Raw genomic sequence first — 20,258 nt, 5'->3', positions numbered from 1 at the left:
TATTTAGATGACAGCCTGATTACCTCAGGAATTGAACAATTTCCTAAATTATGGGTCAGAACACGAACCTTTCCTTTTTTCTCTTCCTTTCCCCCTCAAACAATTGGGACCTCTCCTCCATTGGTCTGATCATGCAAATGAGCTTAAAGTGACAGTAATTCTGGTTAATGTATTAATTTTAATTCTGAGATTTATTGTTGTCTTTGTTGGGGGCCTGCTCTGTATAAAAACTATAGCTCTGTGTGTGTGCGTGCATGAGAATGCACACACACACATGCATCTTTTTTATAGAGACACACACATTTAAAAAATAGGACAGAAAATAGTACCTTGGAATTACTGTGCTCCCCTTGTGTATTCCAGTCTGTGTAAGATTGCTGATCTTGGAATGGATAAAACCATGATCTCATCCATTTTGAGAGTACACAATCCTTTCGGCATTGAGGAGCAATAAACCCATCCTTTAAGCAGCATATATGACTTCGGAGGATTACTTTAAAATTGTAGAGGTGCTCTCCCCAAAATGTATCCAGATGTAGTAAATACAAAAGGCTGCGAAAAACATAAAAGTGGTTTACTGCGTGCATGTCGAAGGATACCTAAACCCTATTCTTAAAATGCTTTTCTGGCCTTTCTGTCTCAAAGCTCTTGGCTAGGAGTGCAGTTGTGAAAAAACACACCTGTATGAGGCCTATTGTTAAACCTGATGTGATAGCCTGAGGGAGTGAGTTTGTGGCACATACTGGGGCAGGAGAAAGCTTAGACTGACATAAAACTTAAAATCTAGAAAAGCCCCTCAAATCCACAATGGGAAAGCAAACTGTTCTGGTTTGAGCAGAGAAAGCAATTGTCCATCCAGAGAGTCCCAAGAACTACAACATGAAAACTGATATGTTTTTTTCTTTGAGATGGTGATTAAAGATCTGGGGTTCTGGGAGCAGAGAGATGATGTGAACATCAGTCTTTTCAAAGTAAATGAAGATTAGTGTATACATCGAAGATATAAGAAGGTCATTTGGCTGAGTCATCGTTTCCAGTTCCTGCTAGATGGTGACGATCACATGTCTCTCCCCAGATTGTAGTGGGCAAGTGTCCATCTCAAATTGTTCCACTATGGTCCCATTGGCAGTCTCTCTACTGGCTAGCTGTGGGAGAGCTGGCATTTCTGCCAGGGCTTGTATCTTCTCTGCCAAAAATTAATGAACCCCTCTCCTCAAGGCATTCTGTCCAACAACTTTAATGGATACAGACATTCTGAATAAAATATTTAAAATCACTTTCCCAGAAGAGATCTAGGTAGGAAGGATGGTATCGAGGCACACAATTCAGAACAGCATGTCTAAGTTTTGATTGATTTTGTAGAAAGACAGTTGATCCAAATGGTTTCCTTTCATTAATGCAAACAGCCCAAACTAGAACTTCAGTGCTCATGTTATGGACCCTCTGTTCATGATAACGGGCTGCTTTTTTTGCTTCCATATTTGGAATGCCCAACTTAGAAGTGGCTGAGGATGTCCTTGCTGATATATGAATGCTATGTGCTGTTTAGGATCCTGTTCAGGATTCTGCAGTTGAGTTTCTGGGCCAGTTTTAGCATTTCTAGTGTCTCAACAGCACGTTCATAATCTCATCGTTCTCAGGATCAGATTGCATTTACTTTTATAGCCATCAAAACAAAGTCATACAGAATGTTTTTACCTTTAAAAATTCTGATAAAAAGTAGTACTATTTCTGTAAGGCTATACTGATATGGAGATGCCAGGAAATGAGCCTTCTGTATGCAAAGCAGATGCTCATACACAGAGCTAAGGCCTCATCCTTAGGTCATCCTCATCCTTACAATGAGCTAAGGCTTCATCCCCAGCGCCTCAGGTGTTTCGAGCATTGCCTTGCTAAAACATGGGGTGTCTTTTGGAACACTTTTATTTCATAATTGTTTTCCTCTGATGAAAAGCATTCAGTTCAAAGCATTGCAATTATGCAATATAATACTCAGTCTGACCATTGCTCCATCTACAGTGTTGGCTGCACTGAGTGATAGCAGTTCTCCAAGGTTTTAGATGGGAACTTGGATATCCTGGTGCCTCCATTTATTTCTGTTTCGTAAGTGAAATTCATAATGCACTGCACACGTATTTTCACCCCAACTGTGGTGAATATTTGCATTTCATCTGCCTTTTATAAGGTCAGAAGGAGGCCATGATGAATTTTATCTGGCTCACAATGACATGTTCTTCACTCCATGACAACTCAGAAATAGAGCTTTTAAAAACATGCCATCAAGGACATCCTTGTAACTACTGAAGCTGTGATATCATTGAGATCCAGTTAATGAGTTGTATTAAGTGTAGATCTCTATTCAGGGCAGATAAGGTCAAGAAGTCTTATCTCTTGCTAATTAGCTTGGCACAGCAAGTGCATTCAGCACCTCAGGATACCTTGCTGTCTCTGTACATTCAATGCAGCTGGTGTAGGTGTGATTGCTTCAATAATTAATCATGAGTTCTAACTTGATAAAATAACAACCAATGAGTAACATTCCCCTTGGAGTGTAACTGTTCAGCTGTTAGTTACATCAGGCATTGTGTTGCCACATGTCCAGGATTTGTCTGGATGGTCCAAGAATCTGACGTCCTGTCCAGGATGTAGGGAAAGTGTCATCCTGGACACAAAATGTCCAAGAATTTGAGTAGGAAGGTTATGTTAATGAATTATATCCATTTTTCTGGTGCTTTTCTCCAGGCTTTGTAGTTACCTGGTGTCAGTGTTTAGAAGCCCCATATCCTTACCAACAGTACAGCCAGCTGGCTAGGTTGGTGCTCTAGCTATGACTTAGTAAACCCGCTTCCCCTTCTCTCTGAATAATCTCTAGAGTTAGCGAGGGTGAATTTAGCTATAAAGTGTATGCAGACAGAGCCCCCTTTTCTCTAACAGCATGGCTGGGGTTCCACTTTCCAATAGAACACTCATTGTGTGGCTGTAGTCTGGTGGGGGCTCTTCTTAGCCAACAGGAAGTATCTCCTAGGGATTTGTGACCGAGACCAGCTCAGTTTGAACCCGGACTGGATTCGAACCAACCCGGCTCAGGCTTGGACAAACTGGGTCCGGTCCAGTTCGGCCATCGAACTGGCTGAACTGATTCGCAGGCCAGCTTGAGGGGTATACTTGTAAATACAAGTAAAGGGAATTCCCTAGTAATGTGGGGTGGGGGGAGAAAGGCTACATTTTACCTTTAATTATCAGGCATTGGGATGGTGGAGGCAGTGGCAACGGCATTGGTGGCCATGGGGGCTCCTCCAATCCACCTCCCACAGTCTCCCAAATGACAGCCTGGGTTGGACATGGCCCTCTGCACATGTGTGGAGGCCATTTGCATCACGACACGATTTGCTGTCGAAATCGCGTGCGCAGACACTGTGTGCATGCTCATGTTGCGTGGGTTTCAAGGGACATGCACCGCCCCAGCAGGAAGCTGCATGGGGCGGGGGAGAGCAGGTAAAGACCTGCTCTCCTTTTTCTTAAAGTTCCAGATTCCCCTGCCCCCCAAATGCTCGAACCACAGTTCGTGCACATCCCTACATGAAAGATGAAACTGAGCAGAAGCTCCACCCCGAGTACTGCTCTGAAAATGATATGAGCTTCTAACCTGTTCCTGTGCAAAGAAATCTATAGCGGAAAATGTGTGACAGCTGCCAAGCCTCACTGTTGAGTACTCTTTCCAATTGTAATTTTGCAATTACACAATTTTTCAAAGTTCTGTTCATTATTCCACTCTCTTAAGTGAATTACCAAATGGCTTACAAAATGTCAGCGTGTTGGATCCAAAGATGTCCTCCACATGTGAAGGGTTGTCTTTCACTCACAGAAAGGCTGCTATCTACTTTGGACTTAGAACATTGTGCAAGAAAAGTGAAATTAAATCCAAGGATTTTGTTCTACAGACTAAAGAGTTTGTGCAATTTCTTGCACAACAAAAATAGTGAACAGAACCTTATCTATTATAGCACATGAACTGTGCAAGGTCTCACATAAGCATTTATGAAACAGCACAAATGCAGTTATTTCCTCCTCCTTTGGTTAGGAACATAGGGAGTTGCCTTATACTGAGTCACACCATTGGTCCACCTAGCTCATTATTGTCTACACTGATTGGCAATGGCTCTTCATAGTTTCAGGCATGAGTCTTTCTTAGCCCTATCTGGAGATGCCAAGGACTGAACCTGAGAGTTTTCTTCTGCGTGCAAAATCGATGCTCTACCACGCTATGACTCAATTTCCTAAGAGGAAAATCTTACAGCAATCACCTATAGTCCCGATTTAGCAAGGCACTCATTCATGTTTTGTATCTCAAGACCAGCTCTCCTCTCCTGGATCCAGGCCAATATCTCTGTATGTGCCTTTTGGTTAAATGGTCTCTTCCAAATATAAACTGATTCCAAATCTCATAGTAAGTCCTAATGTTGTTAACCACCCCCCACACACACACCGCGCAACCAAGTGCATAAGTTTAACTGTGTATAATTTATTCCAGATTCTTTTTGGGCAGCCTCCCACACTGGGCCTTCTGCCTTTTTCCATTTACCAGCTATCTCTACTCCTGATGCAGTAAATAAAGTGATCACAATTTCTTGATGTTCCTTTCATTTCACATCATCTATGAAACCTAATAACAAACAGCCTCAGTGGGAATATATAGGCATTAAATAAAAGAATACACCTCTAATTGTTTCAACTACATCCTCCCCAAAGTCCTGAATGTTCTTGCAACTCCATCACTTATGCATCTCATTTGCATTTGATTCTGCATGATGCCAGCATACATCTGATACACTTTCATTAAGATGATCCATTCTGTGCAACATAATTTTCATTGTAGCTGCTCTGATGTTCTAGAAAACACTTCATTCTACTGCTGTGTTCAACCAAAGTCCTCTAAAGAGCTTCATTCTAAAGTCACGCAGATCATAACTCCTACTGAACTTGTGCTTTCCTTAACAAATGTTCAAAGCAGTCATTATCATCTTCACTTAAATTGCATCGCAGAAGACATCAACATGTATTTATTTGTATAATACAGCCTTGGTGTGATGGCGGCCTTGACCGCTATTTGATTTAAAAGGTCAACGCTTGTCATAGATCTCCTCACAGACAAGGCCAGAGTTCTGTGCAATTTGCACAGTTAAGACGAAGCCAGCTTTGTTTGATAGCTTTAAAGAATTATGATAATTATACTTTGCTTCACACTGCCCTGTTTGCACAGGTGTTAACAAGTTTGGGAGTTCCATTCTGAGCACACAATTTGTGTTCCAATGCACAGAAATATATTTTTCCACTTTGCAGGGGTTATTTTTCATCTCATGTTCATGATGTACATTGTTGCCAGGATCAAAAATTGTGTGCATATGTGAATTAAACTGACAAATACTTTCCCTAAAATGCACTGACAGTCATTTTTTGAAAATTAGTTGTTTTTGAGTGTATTGTTTTTCATTTATCAGCTGTGAAACATTTTCCAGCCCAGTGTGAGTTAAGTGCACCTAAGATATTTCATTTGACTGATTGATTGATTGTTTGATTTCTATACTGCCCTTCCAAAAATGGCTCAGGGCGGTTTGCACAGAGGAATAATAAATAAATAAATAAATAAGTAAGTAAGTAAGTAAGTAAGTAAGTAAGTAAGATGGATCCCTATCCCCAAAGGGCTCACAATCTAAAAAGAAACATACAGTAAGATAGACACTGGCAACAGTCACTGGAGGTACTGTGCTAGGGGTGGATAGGGCCAGTTACTCTCCCCCTGCTAAATAAAGAGAATCGCCATGTTAAAAGGTGCCTCTTAGCCAAGTTAGCAGGGGTTAGCAATTTCAGGACATTTCCTTCTAGTCTGGGATTCATTCATTCATTCGCACCCCTTTCCTCTTTCCCACCATAACAGCCCTCAAGATGGTTTAGACAAACAGATTAAAAAGGCTTCATACATAAGGCTGCACCAAAATGCTCCCATGGTGCTTCTGAGTCTCCCAGCGAGTAGCAGTCGCCGTTTTCTTTCTCCCAGGATTCACCATGCAGGAAGGACAGGAAGCACTAATTGGCTTCAGCGAAATGCTACATGACGATGCCATTCAAATCAATAAATCAATGTTTGTTCAAATCAGTAAATCAGTTCTTTTCGATTAATCTGAGCTTGTCACTGTTAGATAGCTTCCAAAGGAAAGAGCGAAAGACACAGATAAAGCCGATCACATGCTTTGAGCCATCTCCCCCCCAGCCACCCTCAAATGTCCATGTTTTGACTTGGGTTTTTAGCTAATTATATGCACTTTAGTAGCAGCAAGTCAGTAGTGGGGAAGGACTCCTTGCTAGGCCAGTTCCGATGATACCTTACCAGCCCATATGATTAGAAAGGGGATGCACCACGAGAGCGCCTGTCAGAACATCTCCCACAGACATTCCAACGCCATCCTCACACTCCCCTTTATTGCATGGAAGGGGCTGTTCGACATGCACGCCAAAAACCAGTTCAAAAACCTAATATCGGGAGCACATATAGAGCAGCTGTTCAGACCAAAAGTCCCCCGAAATGTGATAAAGAGACGTATCAGTAGACATCAGGATGTCTGCAGCAGATTTCACAATGGCACACTCCTAGTGTGTCCCCTTTCACTGGGCTCCGTAAGGTGTTGTCCTTAACCAGACCTTGGATATCACTATCCAGTTTGATGTTCATTAATCTGATCCATATGGGGTTATACATATACACAAATGTAAAGACTCAAATATAAAATGAGTCACTGCAAGTTTTGGTAAAGGGAAGGGGGTAGAAGAGGGCAAGACAAGTGGGGCTGTGTGGGGGGATACAAGGGGTAGCTATGGGCAGGTACTGTATGTGAGTCTGAACTTCGGAATGGCCTTGGAAATGATATTGAGCTTGATATTGAAATGGGGATTGCTTACTAATTAGTAGAGCTGTTCTGAATACTCTACTTTTGCTTTTTAGGGCAAAGATACTTAGTTAGTCTCCTACAAATATGAGGGAAAGGGTACTTAGAGCACATGCTTTGCCTACAGAATGCCCTAGGTTCCGTTCCTAATATCTCTGGGAAGGGCAGGCAGAGGCTCCAGTCTGAAACCCTGGAAAGCTGCCAGGCAGTGCCGAGAACACTAAACTAGGCAGAGCAATGGTCTGACTTGGTATAAGACAGCTTTGTGTGTGCATTGTTTTAATCTTGTTTCGATTGTTTTAATCTTGTTTTTAGAATATTGTTTTAAAAATTAACTGTTGTGTTTTAAATGTCTTGTTTTTGTTTTCAGCTAATGTTTTACTTTTGTTTTTATCTTGTTGTAAACCACCCAGAGACTTAAGTTTTGGGCGGTATAAAAATACGTTAAATAAATAAAAAAAATATTATTCATGGTGGCTGACATGACGGGCAGCACTCTGTCAACAGTAGGGACTTGTTCAGGCTGTGGAACTTCAGAGGCAGCCCCGGTGGTGTAGCAACAGGGCAGCTGCATAATGCCTTCAAACTGTCCCAGAGCAGCACAGTTCTTCTTTCCAGTGTCTCCTCTTTAAAGTTCCCCAGCAGCCCTAAGGGATACCTACTTTCAGTGGAGGGCTGTTCATCATGTCAGCCATTATGTATGTTATTTGTATGCTACTTTTCAACAAAGTGTTCAAAGTTGTTTACATAGAAAAATAAATAATTAACTAGATGCTTCCTTGCCTCAAAAAGGCTCACGGTCTGAAAAGAAACATAAGATAGACATCAGCAGCAACAGCTGGAGGGATGCTGTGCCTGGGCTGGATAGGGGTAGTTGCTCTCCCTCTGCTAAATATAAGAGAACCATTTCTATCTATCCATGAACCTACCTACACATCTACACATCTACATTCATTCCCAAATATGTATGATCTCCCCAAATAAACATTTGTGCAAATTTTCATTTATTTTCAGTCCTGTTATTTGCTGTTGTTTCCCCCTGATGCAACTTTATTCTCCTTGACTCTATGTTAGAATATTTCAAATATGAACAGCATATGCAAATGTATCCTAAAGAGAACTATCTGTGAAGTCTTAGTCCTAGTCCTAGAAAATGACTAGTGTGTTTTCTACTTCTTGTTCCAAAGTAGAATTACTTCTTGTCTGAAAGTACAAATCTCCAATCCTTATTACTTTTTCTATCCTAGCCAAATTCGAAGACATACTCGCAAAGTGGCAGGCATTCTGTATCAGTAGAAGTGCAGATGCAGAAACAGCGACAAGAAGAAAGAGAGAGTTTCCAGCAAGCTCAGCGGCAGTACAGTTCATTACCCAGGTATGGCAACTGTCTAAAGCTATTTGGCGAAAATGTGCCTGCAGCCTGTTTCTTCAGAGGGAAATAACTACAGTGCTGTAGGAGATGTGCTTTCCTTATTAAAAAGGTGTACATATGGTGAGGAACAGGCATGAGGTGACATTACAAAGACAAACTGACACAAAATTTTGAAAGTAATATTGACCGACATCCAGAGCAACACAGGTACAGTCTTTGCCAATCTCTCCTACCCATTGACTCCCCCTGTACTTTTTGAAAATATGTCCCCGGGGGTTGTGTGTCCCTTAGGGACATATTTTCAGGAAGCACAGTGGGCTTCAGAGGAAAGTGCACATAGGTAAAAATGGCCTCTCCCCCATAGTGCCAGTACAGCATTAGTCTGGATGTCAGGCAGCTTGAGGTACTTTTTGACAAATCTCACAAAATCAGCTCAGAAAGCAAGAGGGCACAAATCATGCCTGTTCTGTAGATCATGGAACTGAGTTCCAAAATTGTACATCTTTATGGATCCTTGTACGTTATAATTTCATATAATGAAGGAGAAAAAATATCAACTTGTTCAGAGGAAGTAGTCGTAATGGGAAGTTTTCTTTCTTTATAGGTTGCAACAAAGTGCATTTTGGATGATGATGTAGAAGATGTCTGTCATAAAAGAATTAATCGAGTGAATAGGGAGATTACCATGAAAAGCTGTACCAGTTTGGGCCACATCCAACTTTCTGACACATTTAATTGGCTGCAAATTTTTATGGCTGCCTATAGACATACTTTAGTTTAAATTCAAGATTTATTTGTATAGTATTCACAGGCAGCTTAGATTCCAGAGAGAGCTGAATTGTAAAAGAAAATGAAGGTTTGCTTTTGGCTACTTGAGGGCTGCTCCTAAGAACTTGAAGGCATTTGGTGGATGATTTTAGGGTGGTTTAGGGCATATATAGTTTGAATCATGCTTAAGGTCTTGGAAAATAGTGAAGTCTGGAATCAGAATGGGGGATTGGGCTAGGGGAGATTAGCAATTCCTTATAGCAGTGATGGTAACTTTTTCAAGCAGGCAGCCTGAAAAAGTGTGTTTGCTGCTTTGGTGTGTGTGTGTGCACACTCACACACACACCACAGTGTGAGAGCCAGGGACGTATCTAGGGTAGGGCAGGCAGGGCATATGCCCCAGGCGCCACTTGAAGGGAGGGCGCCGTTTTTAAAAATTAATTTTTTTTTAAATGGCCACTGAAAACAAAATGACCACTGCACATGCTCAAATGGCCTCTGTGAGGCCCTAGGCCATGCCATTTGAGCATGCGTGCTGGCCATTTTAAAAAAATATTATTTTAAAAAATGGCCACCACACATGCTCAAATGGAACCTGCAAGGCCCTAGAGGCCTGCGGGGGGAGGGGGAACATTTGAAGACACCCCCCCCACACGGCCTTTAGGAAGCCACCCGAAGGGGCTACAGGTAAAAATTTTTTAAAAATTTTAGTATAATTTTTAATATTAAAAATAATGTCACTGTACACATATTCAGTTTGGCACTATGTACAGAGAATCAAGGCTTGTGAATACTAAGCTGAAGCCTATGAGCTAGGATTGTATTCATTTGCTCTTACTTTGCTTGTGATAAGTGAGTTCAATGTGATGTCTTAATAATATGGCTATTAATGGTGAGTTTGTCTTTGAATCAGTGTGAAATCCTTGGTATTAAGGCCCACTGGGAGTTTCTTGTTCTCTTTCTCTCATTTTAACTGTCTTTCTAAAATACTAGAATATATTCCAAGCAGTGATACAGTTCACTCTGCATATCCTTTAACTATTTTCAGAGTATCTGGGAAAAGTCAAATTCTCCATTTATTTTTAAAACTCATGTAATAGTGATGCTACAATGCATAGTAGAGAATTAGACAGACACTTCTGTTTAGTTTTCCAAGTACACCTCCACATAGTATTTGGGTATTTCATGACCCCCAGCATACTGAAATTTGTAGTTTCCCAGCAGTTTTTGGTCTGGCTGCGTCCACTGCTAAATAGTTTTTAAAATATTAAAAAATTTACAAGCTTGACTTGTATTTTTCAGCTGATATTATGATAAAGTTACCTGAAAGATGGGTGTCAGAAGGTTGGACAGGGGGCGCAATTTCAGTGCTTGCCCTAGGAGCTATTTTCCCTAGATACACCTCTGGTGAGAGCCACTTCCCATTGTGCTGACCTTTGCCCAGTACTGCACTTTTCTCAATGTGAGAAGGGCCCTTTAAGGAAGACGGAGCCCACTCTGAAGAGCAATAGGAGGAAAGCACTACACTTCCCAGCACTCTGTGCACACCTCTCAAGTTGGTGCAAAGGCTCAAGAAGGCTCAGTTTCCCTTAAAGGAGCCTCCTGGTGCTGGGCAGCATGGTGAGAATTTTTTTCCCTGCATGGTGCTAGGTGGGCTGTGCTGAGTCTTCAACTTTAGCTGACACTTCACACAAGCCCAATAAACAATTAGGGAGATGCAGTTCAGAGGAACATAGGATTCTGCTATATAGTGAGTCAGACCACTGGTCCATCTAGCTCAGTATTGTCTACCCAGACTGACAGCGGCTTCTCCAAGGTTGCAGGCAGGAATCTCTCTCAGCCCTGTCTTGGAGATGCCAGGGAGGGAACCTGGAACCTAGATGCTCTTCCCAGAGGGGGAGATATTCTATCCCCTGAGGGGAATATCTTACACTGCTCACACTTCTAGTCTCCCATTCATAAGCAACCAGGGTGGACCCTGCTTAGCTAAGGGGACAAGTCATGCTTGCTACCACAAGACCAGGTCTCTTCCATTCAGTTTGATGGGGGCTGTCACTGGCTCCAGGACTTACAATGCGTAAAACTGTCTTAGGGTGACCAAAGTATGTGTGGGAGAAGGTTTTATTTAAGGGGTGTAGTAGGATGGGAGCAGACGGGCCTATAATGAGGCAGGGTTGCATGGTTTCTTTAAGTAGCCAGTGTGCCAGAGGGTGGCAAGTGCAGGAACTTTGCCCCGCCCCACCTGCCTGCTGGCAGCAATTGCCATCAGTTCTCCTCCCTTCTGCTGCTGCCACCCCTCTTCTCTGCTCTCTCCCCCCTCCCCGTCCTGGAGTATGCTCTGCCTACCTCACTGGCACATCCCACGCCGGATCCAGCTCAGCTCCCTGAGACAAAGCCTGCCGCTGCCACCCTTTCCCCCTGCTCTTCCCTATTACCTCTCCTCCCATGGTACTTTCTGTTTGCCTGCCCGCCTGCCCACCTACTGCCACTGCTTCTGCAGCAGCATCCGGCTTGCCCACCCATGCTGTTCCTGCGGCAGAATCCAGCTTCTCCAGCTATGTAGCTCTGTGTCTCTCCCCAACACCACACACCTCTTCTGCATGGCCTGTTCAGGGAGGAGGCGAAGCCAGGGAAAACGGTCACTGCTGCAGAAGCAGTGGCAGTGGGCAACAAGCCTGTTGCTGCTGCAGGAGTGGCAGTGATAACAGACAGTGGTCAGGAGAAGCTGGAGCCGCTGCAGGAGCAGTGGCAGTGAGGGTGGAGGGACAGGTGGGCACCCCAGGAGGGAGAGGAGAGTAGAAAGAGGAGCAAAGAGGAGCAGTGGAGGCAGGTTCTGGCCCTGGCAGGGGGGTGCCAGTGAGGTGGCATTTGTGCCTAGTCTCATGTGCCCTAATACCTTGAGCAGGCTTACACACCTATGTACAGCACAATGAGATTAAGTGCTATCTAATGTGAATCATTCATGCTTTTGTTTGGGCTTACATAAGACTTCAATAGAAGTCTGCTTCTGAATCACTTAAGGTGAAACTAATTGCAGCAAGCTGAATGAACCTCTCGAGTTGGCAAAACTGCCAAAGTTTCAGAGGCTTATTCAAGCCTCCAACTTAATAAATAAAGTTAAATGGGACTTGAAAGAGTTTCACATCGAAAATGACAAAGATTAATTGAGCAGACTTTATCTAAATATGTCTGTTAGTAATAAGATGAGCTGAAAATTGGTTGAAGTCTACACCACATTTATGCAAAGCCACTACAGTAATTTATGAATGTTGTAAGCAAGTTATATTTATAACTGTGTGGATGTAGATTATGCATGAAGTGGGGAAACAAAGACTGCAGTACTTATTAATTTGTTTGTGCACAGATGTTTTGTAGAAGAGACCTTGAATGGTTTCCGTTGAAATGAGAATATATTTGTTGCTCTTCGGAAGGTTATTCCATAGTCCATGGCAATTCACAAATGAAATAGTAATGCACTACATTTTTGTCAGGAGGGGAAATTACAGTATATCACAGAAACATTGTGGAAAATTGTGAAAGTATAGTCATGTTGTAGTCATCTTCCTTTAATTAAGACTATAAGAGCAGTTGTGTCGCTCTATACCAGGGGTGGGGAACCTTGGCCCTCCAGCTGTTTTTGAACTACAACTCCCACCATCCCCAGGCTGGGGTTGATGGGTGTTGTAGTTCAAAAAAGCTGGAGGGCCAAGGTTCCCCACCCCTGCTCTATACAATGTCTGTTCATATGATGCCCTTCAAATGATATGTATGGAAGAAGAACAAAACGCGAAAGTTACAAAGGTGCATATCCACATGATTTTGGTCATTTAACCACAGGACTATCCCGACATTACATTGCACTTGTGTACAGAGGTCTGCGCACATGTACACATGTTTGTATGAATGACTGCACATGCTTTCATTTTAAAAGTGAATCCAAGTACAGGTCCTCTTACATGCAGGCTACAGATAGGAAGCATACTACTGCATGTGCATTCATCATAATGTGTTGTGAAGGGCCTGGGCTAGGCACATGCCACTTGCCCACTCTCTGGGGCTGCTTGTTCCTCCCAGCAAGTTTAACACAGCCTCAGTAGGCAACTAAAGGTGCCTGGGGAGCAGGGGTCAATTAGACCCCTGTCTCCCCTAAATGGCGACTGGCTTCACTCTGGTTGCCCTTTCTCTATGCCTTCCTTGGGAGCTCTGTTGGACCCCTTTGCCTCCATTACATCCTGCATGGCCACTACATCATTGGCCTGGCATTTAAATGCTTCCTTGCAGCCCCTACACATCTTGCAAGCTCTTGCAAGATTTTGGCCCTCTCTCCCTTCAGGCCCCCACCAGTTTCCGGTAGTGGCAACTATCCCTACTGCCGCAGCTGAGCCAATCTAGGAATCTCTGCAGCCCCAGAGGAATCCCAACATGTGAATCTACACAGATCTACACATCTGTACACTGTACTCGGACTGTACATGCGTTGAACATAACATGTGAATATGGCTTCTTAGAACATTTGAATTATCTTCCACAGAAAGAGAGCTTCATATATGCTCGATGCTTGAGTCTGACCTAGAACAAATTTAATTTAATTATAGACATTGTCTTTTGTCAACAAACTGTCTTTACATTCAGTTACTGACTATACTTCTGTGTCGCATTGCTTGGGTGTATGGCCCTCCTTTTTGACTACACAAGGCAGCGTTTTGCCTTTATGCAGACAGAAGCAAGCTGTGCATGTTTGGTTTGTCATATGTTCAGCTTGCTTAAATGTCATTTGGTTGTATGTCGAGATAAATTATCAAAAATTGCATATTTATAGTAGACAGTGTTCCTCCAGAGTAGGCTCGGCTCGCAAGTCTTTAAAAAATGAAGTACAGGCCTTTGGCAATCTGGGTTGTAAACCCCCTGAATACTAATATCCCATGTCCAGGTCTATTGGAGCATTATATTTGAAGGTTCTAATTGCTATTACAGTACTAGCTGTCAAACTGTGAATATTTATAGTCCTGTCACAGTGCATCAAGGAGCACCTTGAAACCAGAGAAGAGCTGATTACTCTGAGCAAAAGAGACAATGCACATGTTTGGGTTGTGGGTGAAAGAAACTTAAAGGTAAAGTGTGCCGTTGAGTCGGTGTCGACTTCTGGCGACCACAGAGCCATGTGGTTGTCTTTGGTAGGATAAAGGAGGGGTTTACCACTGCCACCTCCCACGTAGTATGAGATGATGCCTTTCAGCATCTTCCTATATTGCTGCTGCCTGATATAGTCTGGGAAACATACCAGCAGGGATTCGAACTGGCAACCTCTGGCTTGCTAATCAAGTCATTTCCCCGCCGTGCTTACCACCTGCAAAACTGACATCACCATCATCTGGGAATCCAACATTAATGTGGGAATCCAACCACTCTGAGCCATTTCTGGAAGGGCGGTATAGAAATCAAATAAATCAAATAAATTAAAATAAATAATTTTATTTGATTGTTTCATTGTTCTTCCAAGGGTGCATCTGGTGTAGGGGAGAATTGGAGTCAACCCCTCATTTAGCCGAGAAACCGGGTTTGATGAGAACGGAACTCAGGGAGGAGATCTGGAGACAATTGCTTGAGGTCTAAAACAAGCAAAGGTTTATTTGAAGAGGTCACAAGCTTAGATAGAAAAGCCTGCATGCTGTGCTAGCAACCTCATGGTAGAAGGAAGAAGAAGAAACAGAGAGAACAAAGAAGAAGGGAGTAGCCTAAAAGTACAGGAGAACCTCGCTATTGGCAGAACCATTCTGTGTATCTGTGGGTGTCTAATAGACACCTGTTTCCAGTAACTGCAGATATTAATGGGTTAAAAACCATGTATCCACGGTTCCTAGAGGGCTGGAAGTAACTATGGCTGTCATTTTGTCTTGAGGAGAGAGGAGAATACAGGATCAGCCATTTCGTGGCTCATTTCCTGAAAAAAATCAGACTTTCCCCCACAATTTCCCACAGTTGGGGGGGCCATTCCGACCTTTGGAGGGCATGTATGGTCACATGGTGGACTGGCGGAGCACACCACAGTATGTTTGGGGAAGTTTGGGGTCTTTTTCCGATTTCTCTCTCCACCCTGGAATCTAACCCCAATTTCTCCATAGCCCCAATGCCTCATTACTCACTGTAGTAGGCAAGGAATGGAACCCCCATGAGCAACAAGGTTCTCCTGTTTAGGTCTGCCAACCAGAAGATACTTTAGTAGAGATACAGAAATAAGAGAGAACAAAGGGGCAGTCCTATACTCCATATCTCTACTCCTAATGTCCCTGGTGGTCAATAGGAGTTCCATGGTGGTTAGAGTTGATGTCTGTGGAGTCACATCTCCAACATCTGGACCAGCTGTTTTTTGTTTTGTTGCTGCTGTTGTGTTTGCCCCTTTTGCTGCTGCTATTTGCACAATGTCTACACTGTACATTCCACACTGCAATCCATTTTACAGAAAACGTGGGCAAATCTTGATTGGGGTGTTCATGATTGTAGCAGCAACTTCGAAAAGTAAGAAACTAGAATCTGCTGTTCTGTGGTGTTTATGTATAGGATGCATGAGAAGGGAGTTCCTGAAGCTGAAGGGAAAGGAAACATTGAGATGTGCACTACATAAGAAAAGGCGGTAGGAAAGTAGAGCAATCATAATTATTTTGAGCAAAAACTTTGGGACACATAACTGAAGCCAGCTTTCTGTCACTGAGATCAATGGGACTTGGTCACTACTTTTGCTGGACTGTGCCCATGATCAGTAACTGCATCCATAGCCAGATATGTTACAAAAGATAATGGCTGCAATCCAACAAAGATTTACTGAATCCATCAAAACTACTTGACTAAAGCATACACACTCTGTGCTGTGACCAGTGTCAAGAAATACAGCTAAAATGCATCGGATTTCTTGACACTATCTTTTGTAAGCAAACTGCCTTTACATTCAATTACTGGCAACATTTATTCATACTGATTGGTTGTGAGCCTCCTTTTTGACTACACAAGTTTTTCTTTGGAAACCCTGCTCTGTGGCGTCCTGCAGTCTGATGTGGTTTTTGGCCTTATCAGTAACGATACCTCAACTGTAGAATTTCCTCTAGAGGGGGGCTTACCTGGATCCCCAACTGCTTAGTTTTCGACAACTAATTAAGATGATGTTTTGGAGGACATTTGGGATAAGTGATTAATTTTTCCTTATTTAAAGCTGTGGTTTTATTGCTGATTCTGCTGTGATTTTATTGTTTATGCTGATGTTTTATTGCTGTTTTTCTTTATTTGCTTGTTTTTATACTGTTGTTAAAATAACTTATGGATCTGTGTTCACAGAAGGTAAGGTACAAATATTTTAAATTGGGAGGTGAGGCCCGTTATTGGCCAGGCAAAGTCATTTTGCATCGATTTCACTTACAGAAAAGTTCAAGATATTTAATATGTCATATTAAAGTGCCTGCAACAGGGAAGTAAAATAAGAGTTTTAAATTTGCAGGATTTCATTCTCAAATATTTATTTTATTTAATAATGATCATACATAATAAATTTCAGTCTGAGAAAGGTCTTCTGCTTCTTTTGGGCATTATATTGTTTTTGAATTATTTAGTGTTAAAAAAATCTGTTGAGAACAATTACAATTAAAATATGCTTATTTTTTTCAGAATATGTTCTGAAAAAAATACAAAAACAAAATTATGTAAACCTTTCACCCAGCATATTCCACTGTAAAAAGTAGTTCATTCAGCTAATTTAAGTGGCAGAATTGTTTATGCCAATTGGGTGTCTAGGTAATCGGGAAGCATGACTTTATTTAACAACTCCACAAACAACAAACACACTCTTCAAAATGTATATAAGAGACACAATTTACTTATTTATTTACACATTTATTTTCCTATTTTCGTGTTCAGGCAAAGCCGGAAAAATGCAAGCTCCGTATCTCAAGATTCTTGGGAGCAGAATTATCCTCCTGGTGAAGGTTTCCAGAGTGCAAAAGAAAACCCAAGGTATTCCAGTTATCAGGGCTCAAGGAATGGCTACATGGGAGGCCCTGGCTTCAACGCTCGGGTCATGCTTGAAACTCAAGAGTTGTTGCGTCAAGAACAGAGGCGGAAAGAGCAACAGCTGAAAAAGAAGACATCATCAGAAGGGTCCAGCAATTATGACTCCTATAAAAAAGCTCAAGACCCTAACTATGGTCTTCCCAAAGGTCCTTTCAGGCAAGATGTCCCACCTTCGCCATCTCAGGTTGCCAGGCTAAACAGATTACAAACGCCCGAAAAGGGGAGGCCATTTTATTCTTGAGTCAAAGCAAAAGGTCAACATCCCATGCAATAAAGGAACATTTTCATATGAAGAAACATGTATTTTGAAAAACTTTTTAAACATGGAGGTACTAAGGAATCCTTGTCTGCTTCAGTGCCTTTAGCAATATGGGCAAAGAATTGGAAGGCCTTATGTCTTTGCCATTGTGTCTCAAGTGTTATATTCATGGAAGTCTTTTCCATCATTTGACAATCATACTCTAGGCGAGTGATGTGTCTTAGATATCAAGGGTTCTAGCCTGGTCCTGTGCTGTCAATGGCTGCTTCACTGCATTTTGCTATCAGGTGTTCAACTCTACAGTGAGTTGTAGTTCCAACATGCAACATTCATTGGTGCACTGGCACATCTTTTATTATTTCCTTCCTTCGGATTGAGGGAAAGGGGTACATATAAGCAGTAAGGCAGATATGATCTCTGGTCCTTGATGTTTTGCAGGTGATAAATATTTAAATGTCTATATGCTGAATTATTGTTTTCTTTCTACTGCACATGTTTGCGCCTATCAAAATGCTTTATTCTCATTCCTAAGCAAAGGAAAAAAAATTCATTTATCTGGGGACCTCATTGCATTCGTCTTATACCTTAACCATATATACGTATATTATCTGTGAGAACATTGTATTTATAAGTTAACATCAGCTAATGACAGAGAGGGAGGCAGAAACTGGCTCTTTCATGACACATACAGAATGGTGAGAGAGAAAAAGACCTCTCTGGATTAGTTCAGCAAGTTTTGTATTTTATAACCTAACAATGTTTTTTTTTTATTACATTACATAAAAATTGAAACTCAAAAATGAATTATTGAGGAATCATTGCTCAGTTATTTCATATATCTTGATAATTTAATTTCTCTTTATTTTGTTGGAGGGAAAAAATGCAGGACAAAATAATATGAAATTCTATTTTTGAATTAAAATAGTTTTTTTAAACCTATCTTTTTTGGTGATTTGTAAAGCCTTGTGGACAATTTGCTCTGTGCTTCCATATTGCTGTATTTTTGCATCTCGGCATCACAATAAGCCACAAACGTGTATAAATAAAAGATAAATGGCGGAAAATTGGTGCGCATCATCGTCAAAACATGTTGGTGTCCAAAAATTACTGCAACAAAGAGATTGCTCTGCCAGTGATATTCTGAATATGCATATGGGATATATGAAATTTTCCTTTGCAACAGCTGGTTTTGTGTTTGAGGGTCTGAACCTGGAAGTATTGTGAAAATAAATGTATCGCTGGATTGCTAAAGTGCCTGCAAATCTTGATGTGAAAAGTCTTGAGATTTAAAAGCTCAGCATATCATGTATAAATGAACAAAAGGAACGAAACACCATGTGCTGTGTGTGACTGATCATTTGCCTTTTTAAAAAGAATGAAAACCTTGGCCCATTTTATGTGTGCCTCGTTCTGTTTCTAGAATATATGTGAAAGCACATGCTATCTGTGTCTTTTATGCCTTTTTTTTTTTTGTTAATATACTCAAGTGTTAAAAAGATTTGTTACTAATGTAAGCACAATGACATTGGATGACTATGGCTCTTTTACGCAGAGACTTACAACACTGTGTAAAATGGCTTTCTCTGTAAATAACAAAAAAATTAGAATAAAAAGACAATTTTTGTTTTTTGTTTCAAAATCCTTTTGAAGTTTTAAAAATTATAGCCTTGATTAACTTTTCAAAATATTTCACAGATGTTGATTTATCATGTTCCTCATGATTTTATCATTCCTTTCTTTAACCAACTATACAAATTAACTTAGAAAAGCAATGATCTATAGCCGGTTAGAGTGCCAAAAGTGTTTTGCAAAAAAGGGATTCTGGTTAAATGCTTTGCAATATTTCTGATCAGCTTGGTCATGAAAAAGTCCCCTTTTAAAGGCCTATTCCAGTGGAAGTCATCAAAACAGAATACTTTGAATACGTTAAATGCTTTGCAATATTTCTGATCAGCTTGGTCATGAAAAAGTCCCCTTTTAAAGGCCTATTCCAGTGGAAGTCATCAAAACAGAATACCATGTTGTTGACCCCACATTGTGCCTATGTGTACATCCAGTGCCCCTCCATGTTAACTTTTTGGAGTGTGTTAGGTACCTGTTGGGTTTATGATTAATCTATGGAATTCCCTGCTATGGTGTGTGGTGATGCCCACTAGCTTCGATAGCTTTAAAAGGGGCTCAGACAAATTCATGAAGGACAAGTTTATCAATGACTACTAGTCTGATGGCTGTATAGTCCACCTCCAACTTCAGAGGCAAGATACCTCTAAATATAAGTTGCAGGGGAGCAACAGCAGGAGAGAGGGTATGCCCTTACCTCTTGCCCAGGAGAGTAGCTATAATTGAGCAGATGGGTTCAAAGGACCCAGGCCCCCCAGCTCCTGAGGGCTCCCCAGCTCCACCCCTCCCTATTTTCTTTATATCCATCACTCCAAGGGGCCACTGGGGAGAGGGGCAAACACGGGCCCCCTCTTCTCTAGCTATGCCCCTGCTTTTGCCTGTGGTCTTCCCAGAGGAATCTGGTGGGCCACTGCGTGAAACAGGATACTGGACTAGATAGGCCTTGGGCCTAATCCAGAAGGGCTATTCTTATGTTCTTATGACACAACTGGACTCATGTGGAGGTATCAGTGGTAGGTTGTCTGTTGAGGAATGCTGTGGACAAATGAACCGTGTGATATATGCAAATGCAGTGACCCCTTTTCAAGCTTCTGTAATCACAGATGGCAGCCATATGTCTAGTAAAAGGGGGACTAGAGCACCTTCCTTTCGAGGTGAGCCTAAAATATTGGTGGTAGGGGTTAGTTTAGAAAAAAGGTAATTGAGAGGAGACATGGTAAAAGTTTATGCATGGTGAGGAGAG

At 41.7% G+C, this 20,258-nt stretch overlaps 1 protein-coding gene across 9 annotated transcripts in view; it reads left to right on the top strand.

Moving 5' to 3' along the window:
- PARD3 (par-3 family cell polarity regulator) overlaps positions 1-19,021 on the top strand; it is a 766,284-nt gene extending 747,263 nt beyond the window's left edge. For all 9 annotated transcript variants that reach the window (XM_053261606.1, XM_053261605.1, XM_053261600.1 and 6 more), the window contains 2 exons: positions 8,189-8,316; positions 16,984-19,021. In XM_053261606.1, coding sequence (XP_053117581.1) covers positions 8,189-8,316; positions 16,984-17,377 — 522 coding nt within the window. In that variant the 3' untranslated portion in view covers positions 17,378-19,021. The remainder of the gene's footprint in view (positions 1-8,188; positions 8,317-16,983) is intronic.
- Positions 19,022-20,258: the final 1,237 nt, after the last annotated feature.

Source organism: Hemicordylus capensis, chromosome 6 (genome assembly GCF_027244095.1).
Source record: "Hemicordylus capensis ecotype Gifberg chromosome 6, rHemCap1.1.pri, whole genome shotgun sequence".
Classification (NCBI taxonomy): Eukaryota; Metazoa; Chordata; class Lepidosauria; order Squamata; family Cordylidae; genus Hemicordylus; species Hemicordylus capensis.
Note: the sequence above shows the minus strand (reverse complement) of the source record. Positions and strands in the feature narration are given on the sequence as shown.